We start from the raw sequence: 18162 nt of genomic DNA, 5'->3' as shown, positions 1-18162 counted from the left end.
ATTAGTCGGCGGACTTGAATCTTGTATATTTTGAGCAGTCGAAAACTAGAAGTTTTGGTTAAATATTCGAACGTTGATTTTTTTAATCTAAATGTCGTAAAATAGCCATGAAAATCATTAAAGTATTGCAAAAAGTTTAATGTAAAGCCATTTCGTCATCAAAACATCGAAGATCAAGTGATGATTAAATCCGATAAAAACATGGTCGAAAAGTTTATAAAATGATTATTATGTCATTTAATTTAATTCTAATCTAAAATTCATCACATTAATATCGAAAGGTTGGTATTTTTATTAAACCTATAAACTTAATTAAAAAATATTTTTTTTAAATGTTTTCGGTCTATCTGATTAAGGACTCGACTAACCTTTTATGTAAATTGAATAATTAAATTTAAAAATAAATAAAAATGATTATTTAGGAGTGTTTGGAATTGCTTATGAAAACTGTTTTTTAACTTATTCAGTCTGACACCGGTGATAAACTGTTTCCTGATGTTTGGTTAAATATTCAAAGGTTAATGTTTTATAATATCATTTTAACTCACATTTAAAATAGATACACAGATATAAATACAACTATAAAACAAAAGATGGTTTGGTGGTGGTGATGAATAAAAATGCAAAAAGTGAAAATCAAGAGAAGCAGGGAAATGATGGTTTGGGTTTGAAGGCAATTAAAGCGAGAAGTGAATTGCAAGTGAATTAAGAAATGAATGTGCTCCCAATTCCTCAATAAACTCCCCCCGCCCGCTGCTTGAACGTCGATCCCACCACTTTTTCTCAATCCTCTCAACCTACAATTCATTCATCCATCCGACAATCAACATATCCCTTTCTGGGTATCTCCAATTTCAAACACCATTCACCATTTCTTGATGCATGCCCGTTAATTTGTTCGCATTGCCATTGCTTGCTTGCCTGTCATGGACTCGATCTGGAGTCACAATGTCGTCCCAACTCCCTCCCGTTTTCTTTTCGCTGTTTACTTCGCTTTTGGTTCATTTGGTGCCAGGTTGTTGCTGGATAAATACGTATATCAAGTAAGATTCACTTGCTGCTCGACTCTGTTTCACTTTTCCTCGCTCATTTCTTCGATTCTTTCTACTTAATGCTATTTCAACTCTGACTTCTTTTGATGTACTTACAAGTAATGTGGGCGGTTTAGGTTTTGTATCTTTTCCTCATTACCAATATCAAGATTATCATGGGTATCTTAATCTTGTAGTGCTTTACTTAATGTCATGAACCTACCGGCTTTCTAAAGCTAGGACAACATAGACGGTTATTCGGATTTCTTTGGAAATTTTCTTGTCTAACCTTGTGAAAATGTGCAACTTCTTTAATATGCGAACAAGAAAACCAGTTTCAGTTTGGTGTTCACTTGTTATTTTGTTAATCTTGAGTGTATTTATGTGTATGGTGTGAAAGAATCAAATTGAAGGGTATATCACCAAAACCCCTGTTTTCTTTAATCTTGGCCACCATAAATAAGGGCTTGATGAAAGCAAGTTTCCTTTCCAATCTGAGACTGCATTGATTACAACTTCTTGCTATGCATACTGACTGATGAAATACACAACCCAATGAGATCCCCATCCAAGAAAATAAAATAAAATCAATTATGTATTTATGTCATGGCCCTTGGAACCCTCTTTTGTTATCTACTGTTTTTAATTGAGTGAACTCAAAATTCCATAAAGCACCTAGTGCACCTTTTGTTGCCCTCTTTGTTCATAATTCAACATATAGTTTATAAAACCAGCTGTATTTGTAACCTTATTAATTTACGAGTTAGTGTACATGATGTTAGAATGATGATATATTGAGGACAAGTAGATGATGTGATGCTACAATGTGGCAATCCAATTCCATTTGATGAGATATTGATGTGTGGTGCTTATGTAACAATCAAGATTTACCATATGATGTTCAGCACATGGATACAAACTTAAGTAAAATACATGGACAGAGGGAGAGAGGTTCCAGATTTGATCAATTAAATGGAGTTTAGATAAGATACTGCTTATGAGATTTAAAATTCTTGCTTACTTACTTTTTGGAGATGGTTCATTTATGTCCTATGTATCATCTTTGTGTGTATTGATACTGTAAGACTGTCAATTGCAAAGGAAAGTTGTCTATGACCACACTAGTTTGTTAAATGTAGAGGTATTAGGAATAATATGTAATATGTAATTGGAGCGTAAAAAATAGTGACTAGTAGTAATATCCAAGAGAAGCAAAATAATTGGCACTCTTTCTATTGTACTCATTTATTAGTCTTCTTTTGAACCAATGTGTGCTTGGTGCTTTTGAAGGGCATTCTACTTGATGGTAATAATGGCTACAAATTCGTTTTGGGATGAGTGATGACTTAATGACATCAGCCTATTTATACATGTGTATATTTTTCATTAATCTTATTGCTCATTGTTGGATGCTTATGTCATTTCTGTTTGGTTGTGGTTAGAGATATGACAGAAAGGAATTGCAAGCGCCTGTAGTTTATTTTAGTTGATTTTAACTTGTACAATTTAATTATGCTTTCTAATTTCATTTGTTTTGTTTGGGAACATGGGTTTATTTTATATTGCTTTGTGGGCATATATATATAGGCCAGACTAATTTATTAGTAAGTTTTAGAAATTCTTTCGGTTAAAATTCATCCTGCATCAGGGCAATTGAACACTTGGAAGGAATGGCTTTAAGCATCACACTCTCCAGTTGTGATTACCATACACCAATATGGCTGTATTAGAAATTGTACTGGAAGAAATATTACTTGATCACAATGACAATTGTCTTGACACTCCCTTTCTTGGTTGTACTAATTCAGCATTTGTGTTCCTCTATTTCTACTCAGAACAGTTTCCCTCCTTGGATACGCGTTATTATCTTTAAGCAGAGCCTGGATATGTGTGCTTTAAACTTCAAAAAACAACTAATGTATTCAGCAATATTTTATAGGATCAACATGGTTTCCATATGCTCTTTTCCTTTGCCTGATTGCAACCATACTCTTATTTAGATACTAATGTGTAAAAATGAAATTTTCATTCTGATTTGTGATTGATTGAACAGATTTATTTGATAAAGAATAGTTTTTTGGTTACTGGTGGATGGTTTACAGTTCATTACTGGGCACAAATTATGTCTAAATAACATTAGGAGTTATTTTTGACCTACAAAAGCTAACTTTGTTCGTTTTTCTTGAGCTTGTGTTGCATACATTCATCCAATTCCAGTCATACTACCGAGAGTCGAAAGATTGTGTGCCAAAATGACTGCAGTGCAAGCGAAGTAGCTTGCAGTATATCAAGATATGGGGAGCAGAGCCAAAAATCATATTATCATGAAGCTGTATACATTTCATATGTTATATAAATAATGGGTCTATTTAGATGTATATATCTGAGAGGCAAAAGTGATGTTCTATGACCAGTTCTAAGTGATTGCAAAAGATATGGATATTTCTATGACCAACTCTAAGCGATTGCAATGATTGGTTTTATAGAGATAAAAACATATTATAAACATTGCAATAAAGTTCTTATACATATATGCTACCCTGCAAAAGAATCTGTGACCTTCGATGATAAAAATCCCAAGCAAGCAATTTCTTCCCCAAATCTACTGTACCCGTGACATATACATCTCCACCAAACTTGATAAACAAGAAGAGGATATCTAACTTATTATCTTTTACATTTTTTCAGACACTGTCCATCTGGTTGATGAGCAAGGGGGACACTCCATTGAAGATCAATAAAACTACAAGAGCAAAGATTGCCAAATTCACAGAATCTATGTGGAAGCTTACATATTATGCCACTATTGAATTTTGTGTTCTGGCAATTACTTATCATGAGCCTTGGTTCAGAGACATAACAGGATATTTTAGAGGCTGGCCCAATCAAGAACTAAAGTGAGTAGTTTATTTTGTAAAATCTGAGATGTCACTATTGTCTCTCCTCTGTATGTAATTTTTTTTTTCATTGGTATTGCCACATACTTTGTTGATTGTGTTTCTTTGGGTGTTTAAACTTCTCCGATTTAGGAGGATTCTTGTATAATTTATTGGTGAACTTTTCAGAATTGTCCATTCTATAAGTTTAGGACACGAGTCTTTCTTAAATTGTGGCTACACTTTATGCAAGGCCACATCAGTTGGTCAACATATTAATCAAGTTTTTGTCATACCAGGTTTTCTCTAGAGCTCGTCTATATGTGCCAATGTGGGTTCTACACCTATAGTATTGCTGCCCTCCTTCTGTGGGAAACTCGAAGGAAAGATTTCTCTGTGATGATGTCTCATCATATAATCACTGTTTTCCTAATTGGCTACTCCTACATCACAAGGTATCTTTCTATCCATATTCATTTTTTAGTTGCAGAGTATTTGAATTACTTAACATGCCATAACATGGATAAACGGCGTTTGTTATCGTATGTAATTTTTTGTGTTCTTATTCTGTTTATGAATCAAGTGCCTGATTTTTTCTGGAGGGTATTTTATACCAATCACTTATGTAAATGTCTTGTTGCTTTATGTTGTTTCCTCAATATGCATATCTTTTTTGAAATCAGAGTTTGTTACCGATTTACCGCATGGGATCTTGTTTCTATTCCTATTCTAAAATATGACTTACTTCTTAAGGCAACCCACTAGTGAGAATTGTTATTTCTTCCTCTCTCTTTTTTTTTTTTATTCGAGTTTTGCTGCAAAGTTGGCAAATAATTTATCTCTGTGTGGAGCTTTGGTACATCGAGTTGTTCTTTTTGGTATTTAATATTTGTATATGGCAAATAATCATGCATACTTCTCACTTTTGGTGAGGTTTAAACAGTGTTCCAAAAAGCTTGCCGCGTAACGGCTTAAGGCTTGTGTCTCACGCGACGTTATGCCTTTGGCACGCCATGACCTAATGCGTGGTTTTTATAATGCGATATTTGATTTTTCTTACTTTTTTAATGTTATTAGTTAGCTTATAATGTATAACCTAATTTAAATTATTTAATATCATTGACTCACTAAATAGTAGGAAATATATGTTTCTATGTATAATAATGTATATGATATAAAAATTTACCACCATAAATCACGCCTCAAAAAACGCTGCGACCTCGCCGTAGCTCCTAAGGCTTGAGGCTTGACCTTGCCGCCACGCCACGCCTCATGCCATTTTGAACCTTGGGTTTATACCCTTGACCTCTTGAGAGGTTGGGCTCTACCCGTAATCCAAGTACCACCGGGCCAATGACCCTTTGGCTACATTGAGTTTTAGCTGTAGATGAAAACCATCATTGAGTAATCAGTTATTGGTATCTGAAAATTTATGCTGAAAATGATCACCCAACTTCACTAAAAACCTCTTCTTTAATTGTTTCACACACCCTTTTCTCCTCCAACTTTTTATAAAGCATTTCATCCTTGTGTTTGGGGTCCCAAATGGTGTCTTACGAAAAACTTGTGACTACTTATGCGTTAGTTATGTGTGACAAGTTTAGAAAGTTAATTTGTTTGAAAGTTTGATTTCACATTTAGATAATCTAGAAAAATACCTCAATGTTTATGGAGATTGAGGTTTGATTGAGGCAAACTAGTGCTTGAAGATGAAACAACTACTTAAAAGGCGGTTGAAAAGAATTGCATGAAAATGAAGTGTTTATGATATTGAAATAGGTTGAACATTAAAAGCGGTGGTCAAATTGAAAAAGGTTGTGAGATTGGTTTGTCTTGTTTTCAACCAATGATGTTTTTAACTTGATCAATGTTGCAAGTGTTAGCATCAAATCGACATGTCTAATGGTATACAGAGCTATTTGACATAGAACCCAAGGAATTGATAAGATGTCATTAGCTGAACAACATAGACCCAACTCCAAGCTAGAATTTTGACATATAACCTTCTAAAAATGGGCACCCATTAGGATGAGGTTCTCCATCTTCCCATTGAATGATTGTTGGATAAACATGCCATGACTAAACGTGAGCACGTTTCTTTTCTCTAGGATAAATGCGGCCATAATTTCATGTGGGTCGAATACTTTATCTTAGAGTGTGGTCGAATAACTCAAGAAAATCCCCCTTGATCAACTCAGATTGCTAACTAATCAAAGTTTTTCTTTATGCACGTTGTCATCTCTCTGACAATGGGTGGACAAAAGCAACCACAAAATGGTCCCTTTGATGATCTAGTAGATGAGCATGACGATGGTGTAACTTGATTGGATCTACTAGCAAGAATTACCAAGGATTGTAAAATCCTCAAGAGTCAACAACTAATTAATTAGCATGGGCAACTTGTTGCCATTCCCAACAAGTTAATGAAATGAAAACCGTTCCCTAAATGCATTTATGTGGTGTTTTGCATTGTCCCTACAATCTATGCATATTGGGAGGTAGATGGAGTTTATCAAAATTAGAATAGTGTGTTCAGGCATTTGACCAACCGCTGACCCTGAATTTGTCTAATAGTTAATAGAAGTGTTATATATCTACGTGAAGGAGCTATTAGTCGGCTATCGCAAATTAACCAATAAAGCTAGAGAGATAAATTCTCTAAGAAGAAGAATAGGAGAGACCAAGGGCCTGTTTGTTAGCAGCTTAATGTGACTCGCAACTTATTCAGTCAGCTATAGATGATTGTTTGGTAGTGGCTTAATGATACAGAAAGTGGCTTATTTAGTAAGCTTCTAGGGGGGAGCTTATGCAGAAAACCAAGTTTTTCAGGCCTGCTCTTTAATTAAAAAACAAGCTCATTCCATCTATGAAAAAACTCTCCCAAACAAAGACCTTCCCAATATATATAAGAAAGATTAATCCACATAGACAGCTTTATCCATACATGACTTAATGGAAAACCAACCAAACAGCACCTAAGGAATGCCTGCCAAGAGAGAATTGACATACTTCCGTGTGAGGACAGTGACTCAATAATATGATAATAAGGTTTGTCATAAGATTACCTATTCCTTTGACGTATCAAAATCAAAACAAATTTTTGATATGCTTTTTTGAATGATAAACTGTTAAAATTAGGTGATCAAGTTGTAATGCGACCATCATGCGAGTTAAGGGATAAATACCATAAATATCACAATGCTTATGCCCACCTTATTAATGGGTTTTTCTGTTTTAGAAGTGGATATAGAGCTAACCAAGTATGATGGTAGCCATGCTGAACTGTAGTTTCTTTTTAGTTTGCAATAAGTAGTTCGTGATTTCCATCGATTAGGAAATCAACCTCTCCTCTCCTATTTAATACACATTTACCTGCGAAATGAGTGTAAGCTTCATCAACAGGGAAAAAGGAGAGATAGAGAAGCCAAAGAAGAGCAATTACCGAAGGGCCCTTCGCCTAGCGCTATAGTAGTCTTTGGCTTCCTAGGAGGTCAGGGGTTCAAACCTCACCAAAGGTGAGGAGGGCAAATGTGAGTTTATTTGTTGCATTTGCCATATATAAATATTATATATTTCAAAAAAAAAAAGAACAAGAGCAATTGTAAAGGAAAAGACGTCTAATCAAGTTTGGATGTCTTGACCATTCATAACTTTTGATTGTTCAACACTTTTTGATTCAGTTCTATTGAACAACACCTTAGACCCTCAATTTGAAGAGGTATGTTGCTCATTGGAGCAGGTTTCAGGATTGTGCCAATGCTGAATAATACACGTAACTATAACTAAAGAATTGCTGAGCAATCAGCCAACATCCAGCAGTTACTTCACAGCGCAGAAGATCTCGGCAATTATCTATATGTTTATACAAGTTTGAATTATGATGTTTGGTTAAGAAAATTATTGGACCAAATTCAGAGGATTCTTCAATCCATACTCAAAAAATATAGTGAAGGAGGGATTTTTGGCTCTAGTGATAAATTCCAAGTATCTGTTTGATTATTTCTAATGGGTTCTTTTGTTTTTTTGATTTGAATAGGTTCTTTCGAATTGGAAGCGTAGTTCTTGCAGTACACGATGCAAGTGATGTATTTCTTGAAGGAGCAAAGATGTTTAAGTACTCGGGTAAGGAAGTGGGAGCGAGCGTGATGTTTGGAATGTTTGCTATCTCGTGGCTTGTACTCAGACTCGTTATCTTTCCATTTTGGGTTATAAGAGCCACAAGGTACCTAACCATTTTTTGTGAATCCTGTATCCATAATATCTCCATTTTTGTGAATCTTGTATCCATAATATCTTCATTTGGTTGGTTGGCAGCATCAATCTTCTAGACGCTTTGAAGCCATCAGAAGCATATGATATGAGCTTATACTACATCTTCAATACTATGCTGTTGAGTCTGCTGGTGTTCCATATCTACTGGTGGATTCTCATCTTCAACATGATCATGAGACAGCTCAAGAATAGAGGACAAGTTGGTGAAGATATACGATCTGGTCAGTCTTACTTTTTCCTGCTTTTACTGTTCGTTTTTGGCGTTTGACCAACTAACTAACTAACTAATGAATTGAATCGGATTTGCAGATTCGGAGGACGATGATTAGTTTTTTTGGCGAAAGAATAGAGTGTTATCAATTGTATGTACCTCTTTGAAAATAGGGTTGGAGTTCCCATGCACATATGAATGATTACTTGTCTTGATTCTTTGCACTAATAGAAAAGCCTCCTAGCTTTACTAGGATTAAACCCCCTTCATATGTTTATTCTTGATGCCTGCATTTTTAACCACATATCTCCTCATATTAAAAAGTTGAGAGACTAGTTCATGAATGAAAAGCTCAACCTACTCTTGTGATTGGAACTGATGACCCAAAACCCACCTGTTGGGTTGCAGCTCATATCTCATTAAAGACAATTACTAAATTAATCTCTTTTAAATCACAATTTATTATGAATTATTTTGATCGATTCAAATTTTTTCTTATACTTTCCGTCTTAACTTTTATTCTCATAAAATTCTTTTTATCAAATTTGATATATATATATATATATATATAATGTTATTTGAGTTATTAATTTGTAAGAAGAAGAAAAAAAATGACATGTGATTTTTTTTTTATGAAGGTGATTAATAGGAAAGGGATAAGTCAAAGGCGTGGACATAGCGCAGAGTCTTGGTCCATTCTTCACCTTCCAAGACTTTCTTTTATATTCAAAGTCAAACTTCAAAAGTCAAAGAGTAATTTATTTATATATTAAATAAGAAGGTCTAAGAATGAATATATATATATATATATATATATATATGCCTTGTATTTACATGAAACTTAAAAAATTTAGTCTGATTTTTGGTCAATTTATTTAGGTGATGCAACAACATGACAAATTCTTATAACTTTTCATATATTTATTTTAGTTTATTTTCTTGAAAAAGATGTGACTACAAAATAAATATGATGGGGGAAAAGATATGTAGGGTCAAAAATGAGATGATGATGATGATGATGATGATAAAGATGATGATGATAATGGATGAGTACCAAATAAATCTATTGGTGAAAGATATGCATCTCCTCAATCTTATCCATCTTTTTTTTTTAAATGCACCAATCGGAATAAACGTGCAGCATCGACTTCAACTTGTATCATATCGTTACGCATAATTCATATTTATATACATCAACAAGTGGTGTTTGATTGGTTTGATCTTGACTTCAAAGATCAAAAATAACAGAAGGTCTCAGGTTCAAATCCAAGAAGTAATAAAAATTCTCTTGTGGCTACGAAGTTACCGCATTTGAATCTTCGTGACCACAAAAAGATTTTTATTCCTTCTTAGATTTGAACATTAGACTTTCTGATACTTTTGACTTTTGGAGTCATGCTCAAACCAATCAAACACCACCCTTGTGGTTAACAACCAATCTTTTTAATGTACAACCTAAGGTTACTTTCTATAAATATACAAGGATATTGATTTATATCCATTAAAAAAACGTAGAGTTAAACTGAGAAGCCAAATGGCTAATTTTTAATATGTAGTCGTTATTTTGTCAACATTTATTTTATTTATTTATAAATAATTAATATTTTGAATTCCATTTTTGGTAATTAAAAAAATTCATTCCTAAAATAGAAATCGAATTTTTAAATAAAATTAATTATGATGCTGTAAGTATTTAAATATATTAATATTATTTGTAGCTCACTTTTTTTAATATACTCGTTTAATTAATTAAGGCTAAAATATAATTTAAAATTAGACCAAATTTTCTATTAATGGGTCGAAATCATCACCATTTACAAAAAGTAATAATATTTTATAGAATTTAAATATAAAATATTTTAGAACTAATAAAGATGTGTTTACATTTGTAGGCCTCGCTAAAAAAAGGAATATTTTTAAAATATAATAAACTAAACATTTTTTAAATATATTAAAAAAAATTAAAATAAAAGGCAAAAAGTTGTACTTTTTAAGCTTAAACCAATATTTAAATAAATGTTTTACATGTGAAGGGCATCGGATAATATTTTTTATTTGTCAATTATTTTTCGTAATGTGAAAAACGAAAACTATAATAAACATTTTGTATTTTTAAATGAAAATTAAATTATGACTTACCAAAAAGTCAAATATTATATTTTCTTAATTAAAAAAAATATATTATTTGCTTATCATTCATTTGAAATTAAAATATTATATTATATACTAAGTAATATATTATGTAATTTAATTATCGTCTCAAAACAATATTAATAATATACTTATTATAACATGTGTGTATACTGTGTAAATATGAATAATACATTTACATTTGTACAATCAATACAACTCAATTTCAACCATCCATTTAATTTGATGAATATATGATTTCATAAAAGTTTTTATTGTTTCATAATATAAATTATTAATCATAATTAATGAACTCTAGTTATCTTCCATAAATATTCAAATCTTAATAAATAAACTCTCATTATTTCCATAAATATCTCAAATATTTTAAGATATTTCGAAATTAAATATTTTAAAATATCTTGTAAAAACAAGTGTTCATAGAAAGCTGTTCATATGACATTTGACAAATGTGTATTATAAAATAGCTAATATGACAACTTATTTTACAAGTGTTATAAAAACATGTTGGGATATCCAAATACGTCCCAACGTCTTATTGTTAACGTATTTATATATGATGCATAATTATTTGGTATTATAAGCCCAAATCCAGTAAAGTAGTTTACTGTAAGGGGCTGTTTGGCAGTTGCTGAATGGTTTGGTGCAGAATGGTTAAGTGGTCAGAATGGTTAAGAGGGTCAGAATGATTAAGTGCTGAATGAAATAATGTTGTTTGGTAAATGTTCTCTGAATGACAACAAATTACCATTTTAACCCTCTAAATAGTACCGAATGAATTGGAAGTCCGAAAACCCCAAATGGGTTCAAGTTTTTCTAGAGAAAAATTGTAACACAGAACATGGAATTGATCATCAAACACCCTACTTGATTTCAACTGCAATCCATAACATCAAATCCTTCAGCAAGAGCCTAAATGATATAACAAACCCTAAATGACGAACACCCAGATCGAGAAATGACGAACACCCAGATCGAGAAATCAATAATATAACAAAACACATATGTATTTAGACTTCAAAGAAACAAAGAATCAATCATAGAGCAAAACCCAGAACGATGTGAAGAAGAGCGGCTGGAAGAGAGGGTAATTTTGCTGGGTGTGGGAAAGCAGGAAGCTAATGACGCCATGGTAGCTTGCTGGGTTTTGCCTACGCAGTCAACGTCGTCACGCTTAGCGAGATGGTGGACGGAGGAGACGGAGACAGTGGAGGCGACCGGCGATGGAGACGGTGGAGGTGACCGGAGATGGTGGAGAAGACAACCGGCGTGTCTGTGGAATGAAGGCGACGTGAAGGCGTGTCTGGAAGGAGAGGAGATGGGGGAAGGGTAGTCCTCGAAAAATAAACCTCTGAACCATTAGGCAAACCCATTAGATGCAAAATGGTTAAGAGGTAATTGTCATCATTAAGAGGTTCTATTTTTTTTGCTGAACAGCCTCTGCCTCTTACCGATTAAGAGGCTTCCTTTTAATGTCACCATTAAGAGGCAAATAAACAGCCCCTAACATTTAGGCTATGTTCACAAATTAGTTGATAAACAAGTTGATAGCTGATAAAGTAGTTGGTAGCTGAAAAACTAGTTAAATGAATGAATCACGTTTGATAAAAACTAACTGCTAAACTACTTGAAAAATGTAAAATGATCAAAAATGACATGTTAAAAACTTAGTCAATGCAACATTTCACAATATTAGTAAAACAAATCAGTAATAATATATATGTTATTAAACCAAATAGTTAATAAATTAAATAATATAATATATTAATTAATATTAATTTATAATATAATATATGATAAATTTTGGATTTGTGTAACAAAACAAAAGATTTAGAAAAAAAAACTACTTTAATTGATAATTTTATATAACTATTACAATAATATGAATAAAAATAAAACTGGTTAATATTACATGTTTTAATTAATTAATAATTTTTCAAAGATAATAATTAATAGTTAAATTAAATATTTTATTAAAACTATTTATCAAAATTATATTATTTACAAAATAAAAGAAATATAACTTTAATCTTTATGTAACTTAAAAAAAAATCATTTTTAAAATTGTTAGAATTGTATTTTGATGACTATATATATTAAATAATAATTAAAAAAAAATATAAGAATAGAGACAGTCACGAGTGACCATAACCCCCTCTAGATCATCTTCAAGATTTAGCGATTTTTCTAAGTCTGGAAATACAACTCTTAAACGCACAGGTTCAGACTTTGCATGCAACGTTCAGAGTTATGCTTTAGTAAAAATCTAACCGCCAAGGGGCTCAGCCCCTTGGAACCCCACCAAGGGCGTTGCCCCCTTGACCCTCGCTTTATTGCAATCTAAGGTGATAGAGACAACATTTGTAACTGTGCACTCCGCACCTCCTAACTTACGTATTTTTGCCTCATTTCCTTAATTGATCTCAAGTAAATCACAGTTACACCAAAAATGTTTGATAACACTAAAATCACCAACACATTTCAACTTGCTCTACATTCTGTTCGTAAAGGAAATTTGATTCGGGCGAGTTTCCAAGTCTCTTAACCCACATTGGAACTGACATAAAGGTCTGGACAACGATTAAATGAAGCAGTTTCCATATTGCTTGGTATGATGCTCTTCCTAATATATCGAATACACTCCCAATAGAGATCAGATTAGCATTTTAATCTGTAATTTCGTCTTTATCAATTTCTCCATTTCCAAGCATTGTAACATCGATCGATAATAGTGGATTTCTCGGTGGTATCCTTCGCCTGTGGTTTTTTCCGTTTTGGGTTTTCTATGTAAATATCGTGTTGTTTTCTATCTCTTATTTATTTCCGTCAAGTTACAATTATTATGGGGTTCATTAGGGGCCGTTTGGTTTGATGGAATGATTTGAGGGATTTAGAATTGGAGAAATTTGAATTTGAAATCTTTGATGTGTTTCGTTTGTGGGATTTGGAATTGAATTAAATTTTATTCTCTATATATAATTTATAAAAAACCAAACTATAAAAGTAATAGAATTACCTTTTTATTTGTTGATTACTACAAAACAATTCCTTTTAACATATTTTAAAATATTATTACATACAAATCCTGCGAAATCCCATGAAATATAAAACACTATGGAGATTTCAAAATCCTATGTTTATAGGTTTCAAATCCAGGAAATCCATCAAACCAGACATGAGAATGGAATAGAATTCAATTATAAATCTCTCCAAATTCAATTCAATCTTGCAAACCAAATGGGATCTAAGGGGCTGTTTGGATCATGGGAATTTGGTGGAATTGAAAGGAATTGGAATGTCCAATCATTTGACCAAATTCCAAATAGAGTGTTTGGTTCACATAATTGATGTGAAGGAATCCTTCCAATTCCAACAAATTCCTTAAGTTATTGATTTCACAATTCCACCGCATATACCACGGATTTCAAATTCCAATCCGACAAATTCCTTAGCCCTCATCCATTCATCAACGCTATATCTCTCGATTTGCTTTGATCTGCTATGCTCGATCTCCTTTGCTCGATCTCGTTTAAAACTAATAATTGCAACGGGCCAGGTTTGGGCCAGTTATTGGTATCCCCGTCCCCGAAACCGATAACTAAAACCGTCCCCGTGACCGCCCTGATCCCTGTCGAGAATCTTATCGAGATCCCCATCGGGTCCCCGCGGTTTCCCCGATCCTGGTTGGGGAACCTGTTAAGTAAAAATCTTTTTTTTTTCGTTCACCATTGGTTATAACCGAACCCGAAACTGAAACACGAAACAGATCTAAAAAATTACAATATGTTAATTTTCACAACTAAAAGTAAATTACAATTTTTTTTTAAAGATGCAAGTTTAAATGTCTCAAACATAATCGAACCAATTACAAACAATGTGTTAGATTACAATATAAAACTAAACAGAACTTCAAATATCATACAACTAAAATCACGATTTCACAATTAGACAAATAAACTACACTTTTTCGTGAGCCTTATTTGGGTTCTTGAAGTAAAGTGGATAAAAGTTTTTTAAATTTTAATGTTACTATTTTCTCTTAATGATATTATATATATATATATATATATATATATGTATATAAATTAAAACTAATATATATACACATATCAGGACGGACCAGACCGATGATCACCGTCCCCTCCCCCGTTATAATCTCCGAATTTGTCCCTGATCCCCGCCCCGTCCTCGATAAGATGTCCCCGAACCCGGTCTGAAAGTTTCGGTTTTCACTATCGGTTTTGGTTTTTTTTGCCATCCCTATTCAAAATTGCTCGATCTGGTATGCTCGACCTCTCTCTCTCTCTCTCTCTCTCTCTCTCTCTCTTTCGTTCTTTCCATCCTAAAAAAGATTTTCTCGAAATGCCATCTATGTAATTTTCTCGTTGAATTCCGTGAACGAAACAAAAAATTCCAATTCTGTTAAGAATTCCATTCAATTCCATCTAACTAAACGCAATCAAAAGACATGGTCAAATTTCATTTCATTCCCTCAAAGTCAAATTCATTTGATGAATTCCAATTCCATCAAATTACATTCTACGAACCAAACGCCCCCTAAGTTTTGAGTTTTATTTTGAATCTTGGATGAATTTTCATCAAGTTTTCAACTCGTTTCGACCTCGATTTTGGATTAATTCTAGAGATGACAAAAAAAAACGAAACCAATGGAGAAAATCGAAAACCGAAACTTTTGGGCCGGGTTTGGGGACATCTTATCGGAGACGGGGCGGGCATCGGAGACAAATTGGGGGATTTTAACGGGGGCGGGGACGGTGATCACCGGCCTGGCCCGGCCCGATATGTATATATATATATATATATATATATGTATATATATATATATATTAAAAAAATAGTAACATTAAAATTTAAAAGATTTTTATCCACGTTACCTCAACAACCCAAATAAAGTTTACGAAAATGTCTAGTTTATTTGTCTAAATTCGTGATTTTAGTTGTATGATGTTTGAATTTCTGTTTAATTTTATATTGTAATCTAATACATTGTTTGTAATTGGTTCGATTATGTTTAAGACATTTAAACATACATCTTTAAAAAAAATGTAATTTACTTTTAATTGTGAAAATTAGTATATTGTAATTTTTTCCAGATCGGTTTCGAATTCGGTTATAACCAAAGGTGAAAAAGAGGATTTTTACCTATAACGGGTATCGGGGAAACCGCAGGGACCCGACGGGGATCAGAGTGGTTATAGGGATGGTTTTAGCTATCGATTTCGGAGACGAAAATACCAAATACCCGACCCGTTGTCATTCATAATTAATTCGAGTGAGATCTGATCGATATTTGCAACGACTTAAAAAAATGGTTAACAAAAAATGAATCTATGGACGAAAGTGAACTTTAAAGAAGCGTTTTTAGTGGATTATGACGTTGACACGTGTACTTTATAGAATAAAGTCTAATAAACCGCGTGTGAACACAACCGGTTACAGCCACTTCCTCACTCTCTCACTCTCAAATTCCCACGTGCAAATTCTTCAGGTGATTCCCGCCATTCAAAACCGTGTCCCAACAGTGTCTGAGCTGGCTGCCACGTCAACACCCTCTTCATATATATACTTTGACCCTCCCCCTTTCCTTTCAAATTCAGCTCCAAAGTTCGTCAAACAATCTACTTTCTCTCTCTAGGAAAAACATGCAGAGGATGATCAAGGAAGAAGCCACCACCGCCGGCCACCATCAACTGCCATTGATACGCCACCCACCGTGGCGGCGGCTCACTAATGATGAAGAGGCTACGGTAATGGTTAATGCTTTGAAGAATGTAATGATGGGAGGTTCCGGCTCTACGAGTGTTAATCATCAAAACGGATATGATTTGAGGTTATTGCCGCCGACTGAGTACACCACCGTCAACGGTGGCGCTGCTGGTTGTTCTGTTCCGGTGCCAGTCTCTGTTCCTGAAACTTGTGCAATTTGTAGGATTAAAGGGTGTCTCGGGTGTAATTATTTTAAAGATGATATGAATTTGAATGGTTTCGGTGGCGGTGGCGGTGGAGGTGGAGTTGGAGCTGGTGGTCCGATCAAGAAAAAGAAGAAGAATTACAGAGGTGTGAGGCAGCGGCCATGGGGGAAATGGGCGGCGGAGATACGGGATCCACGTAAAGCTGCTCGGGTATGGTTGGGGACGTTTGAGACGGCGGAGGCGGCGGCGAGAGCTTACGACAGAGCTGCCATAGAATTCAGGGGACCCAGAGCAAAGCTAAATTTCTTATTTTCTGATTACACGACATCGTCATTGCCGGAACATAATCAGCAGCAGGCGGCGCCACCGATATCAAGAAAGAAGCCGGAAGGCAACACTAGCCGGAAATTCGAGTTGGCCGGAGAAAAAGGGAAGAAACCCATTACAGAAAACGAGTTTTTGGACGCAACTGGGGAAGAGGAGATTCAAGAATGGATGATGATAATGGATTTTAATGGCAATTCCTCTGATTCAACCCTTAGTGGAACTGTTTATAGTGTTTGATCCATCACTTAACCATTTTATTGGTCAAACTACACATACTATAAATGGAATTTGGGATCGTTTCTATTAATAGTTGTAACGGTCAATATGAATGAAATTTCTCCAAATTTTATGAAAGGAGATTGAATGCTAATTACGAGTTTTTACATGGGTTTAGAGTATTTTATCGATCCGTATAAAGTTATAGCCGAAATTGTTCAGGTTCAAATTATTAATTATTTGGTTAGGTTTTATTACTAGTTTAGTTTCAGATTATTAATCGTTTAGATTTCGTCAATTTTTGTGCTTAACATATATCTATGTTATCTCATTTATGTAATGTAATCAAACGATTTAGATGTAGTAGGGCCTACAAAAAAAATTTGAAATGTCCCTGGTTTCTTGATAAATGAAATTGATCTCCCAATATGAGCTACGTTTGATTCCAAAACTTGTGCACATCTGAATCCAACCCGTGACCAGAATGCAAATACCAAGGGATGATCTAAAACGGTGTTCTCGTAAAGAAATAAGCCGGTTGACTATCGTCGTTTCCCCGGTATCTCTGCTTGGTGAGCTCTATCACGGCTTCGCCACCTTACACCATCATTGTCCCACGACCTCTGCTACACGAAAACACTAGTTTTGTATAAAGAAAAAAAACCCTCATAGATCTCAATTTATACTTGTATATTCGATTAATTTTGTGAAATTTTTATCTTTCACGTTCTCGCTATCCCCTGTTTTGAGGTGATTATCACATGGAAGGAAAACAGACGGAGGAAGAGCTGTATATTGTGTAATGACCATTTCCCATGATCAACCAACGAGCATCAGTGAAATAACAATTCTTATTCACAATTATGTGAATGTATTGATCGTCATTAATGAATGGTTTGAAACATTTATTAATATTAATGAATCTTGTTAAAACTTTCCTAATATGGAAAGATCTTATTTCAAGTAGTAGGGAAAGATATCTCTATTCCTAGATAGCACACAATGAAATGGAGGTGGATGTGTTGTTTGTTTTGCTTCACTAATTCCATCTCAAGGAAAGCAAACATGTTTTCCACATGCATAGAGGGTTTTATATATATATATATATATATATATATATATATATATATATATATATATATATA

At 33.9% G+C, this 18162-nt stretch overlaps 2 protein-coding genes across 2 annotated transcripts; both read left to right on the top strand.

The window, feature by feature from the left end:
* The first annotated feature begins 606 nt into the window (after positions 1-606).
* LOC112500607 (LAG1 longevity assurance homolog 2) lies at positions 607-8659 on the top strand. The gene is made up of 6 exons (XM_025104120.1): positions 607-1043; positions 3720-3928; positions 4207-4362; positions 7944-8129; positions 8222-8400; positions 8489-8659. Exons 1-6 carry the CDS (start codon positions 927-929, stop codon positions 8506-8508), a joined length of 867 nt encoding a protein of 288 aa, XP_024959888.1. The 5' UTR covers positions 607-926; the 3' UTR covers positions 8509-8659.
* Positions 8660-16170: 7511 nt separating this feature from the next.
* LOC112500926 (ethylene-responsive transcription factor ERF109-like) lies at positions 16171-17424 on the top strand. Its single transcript, XM_025104543.1, has one exon. The coding sequence runs from the start codon at positions 16205-16207 to the stop codon at positions 17036-17038; it is 834 nt and encodes a 277-aa protein (XP_024960311.1). The 5' UTR covers positions 16171-16204; the 3' UTR covers positions 17039-17424.
* Positions 17425-18162: the final 738 nt, after the last annotated feature.

Source organism: Cynara cardunculus (assembly GCF_001531365.2).
Source record: "Cynara cardunculus var. scolymus isolate 2C chromosome LG 17, CcrdV1, whole genome shotgun sequence".
Classification (NCBI taxonomy): domain Eukaryota; kingdom Viridiplantae; phylum Streptophyta; class Magnoliopsida; order Asterales; family Asteraceae; genus Cynara; species Cynara cardunculus.
Note: the sequence above shows the minus strand (reverse complement) of the source record. Positions and strands in the feature narration are given on the sequence as shown.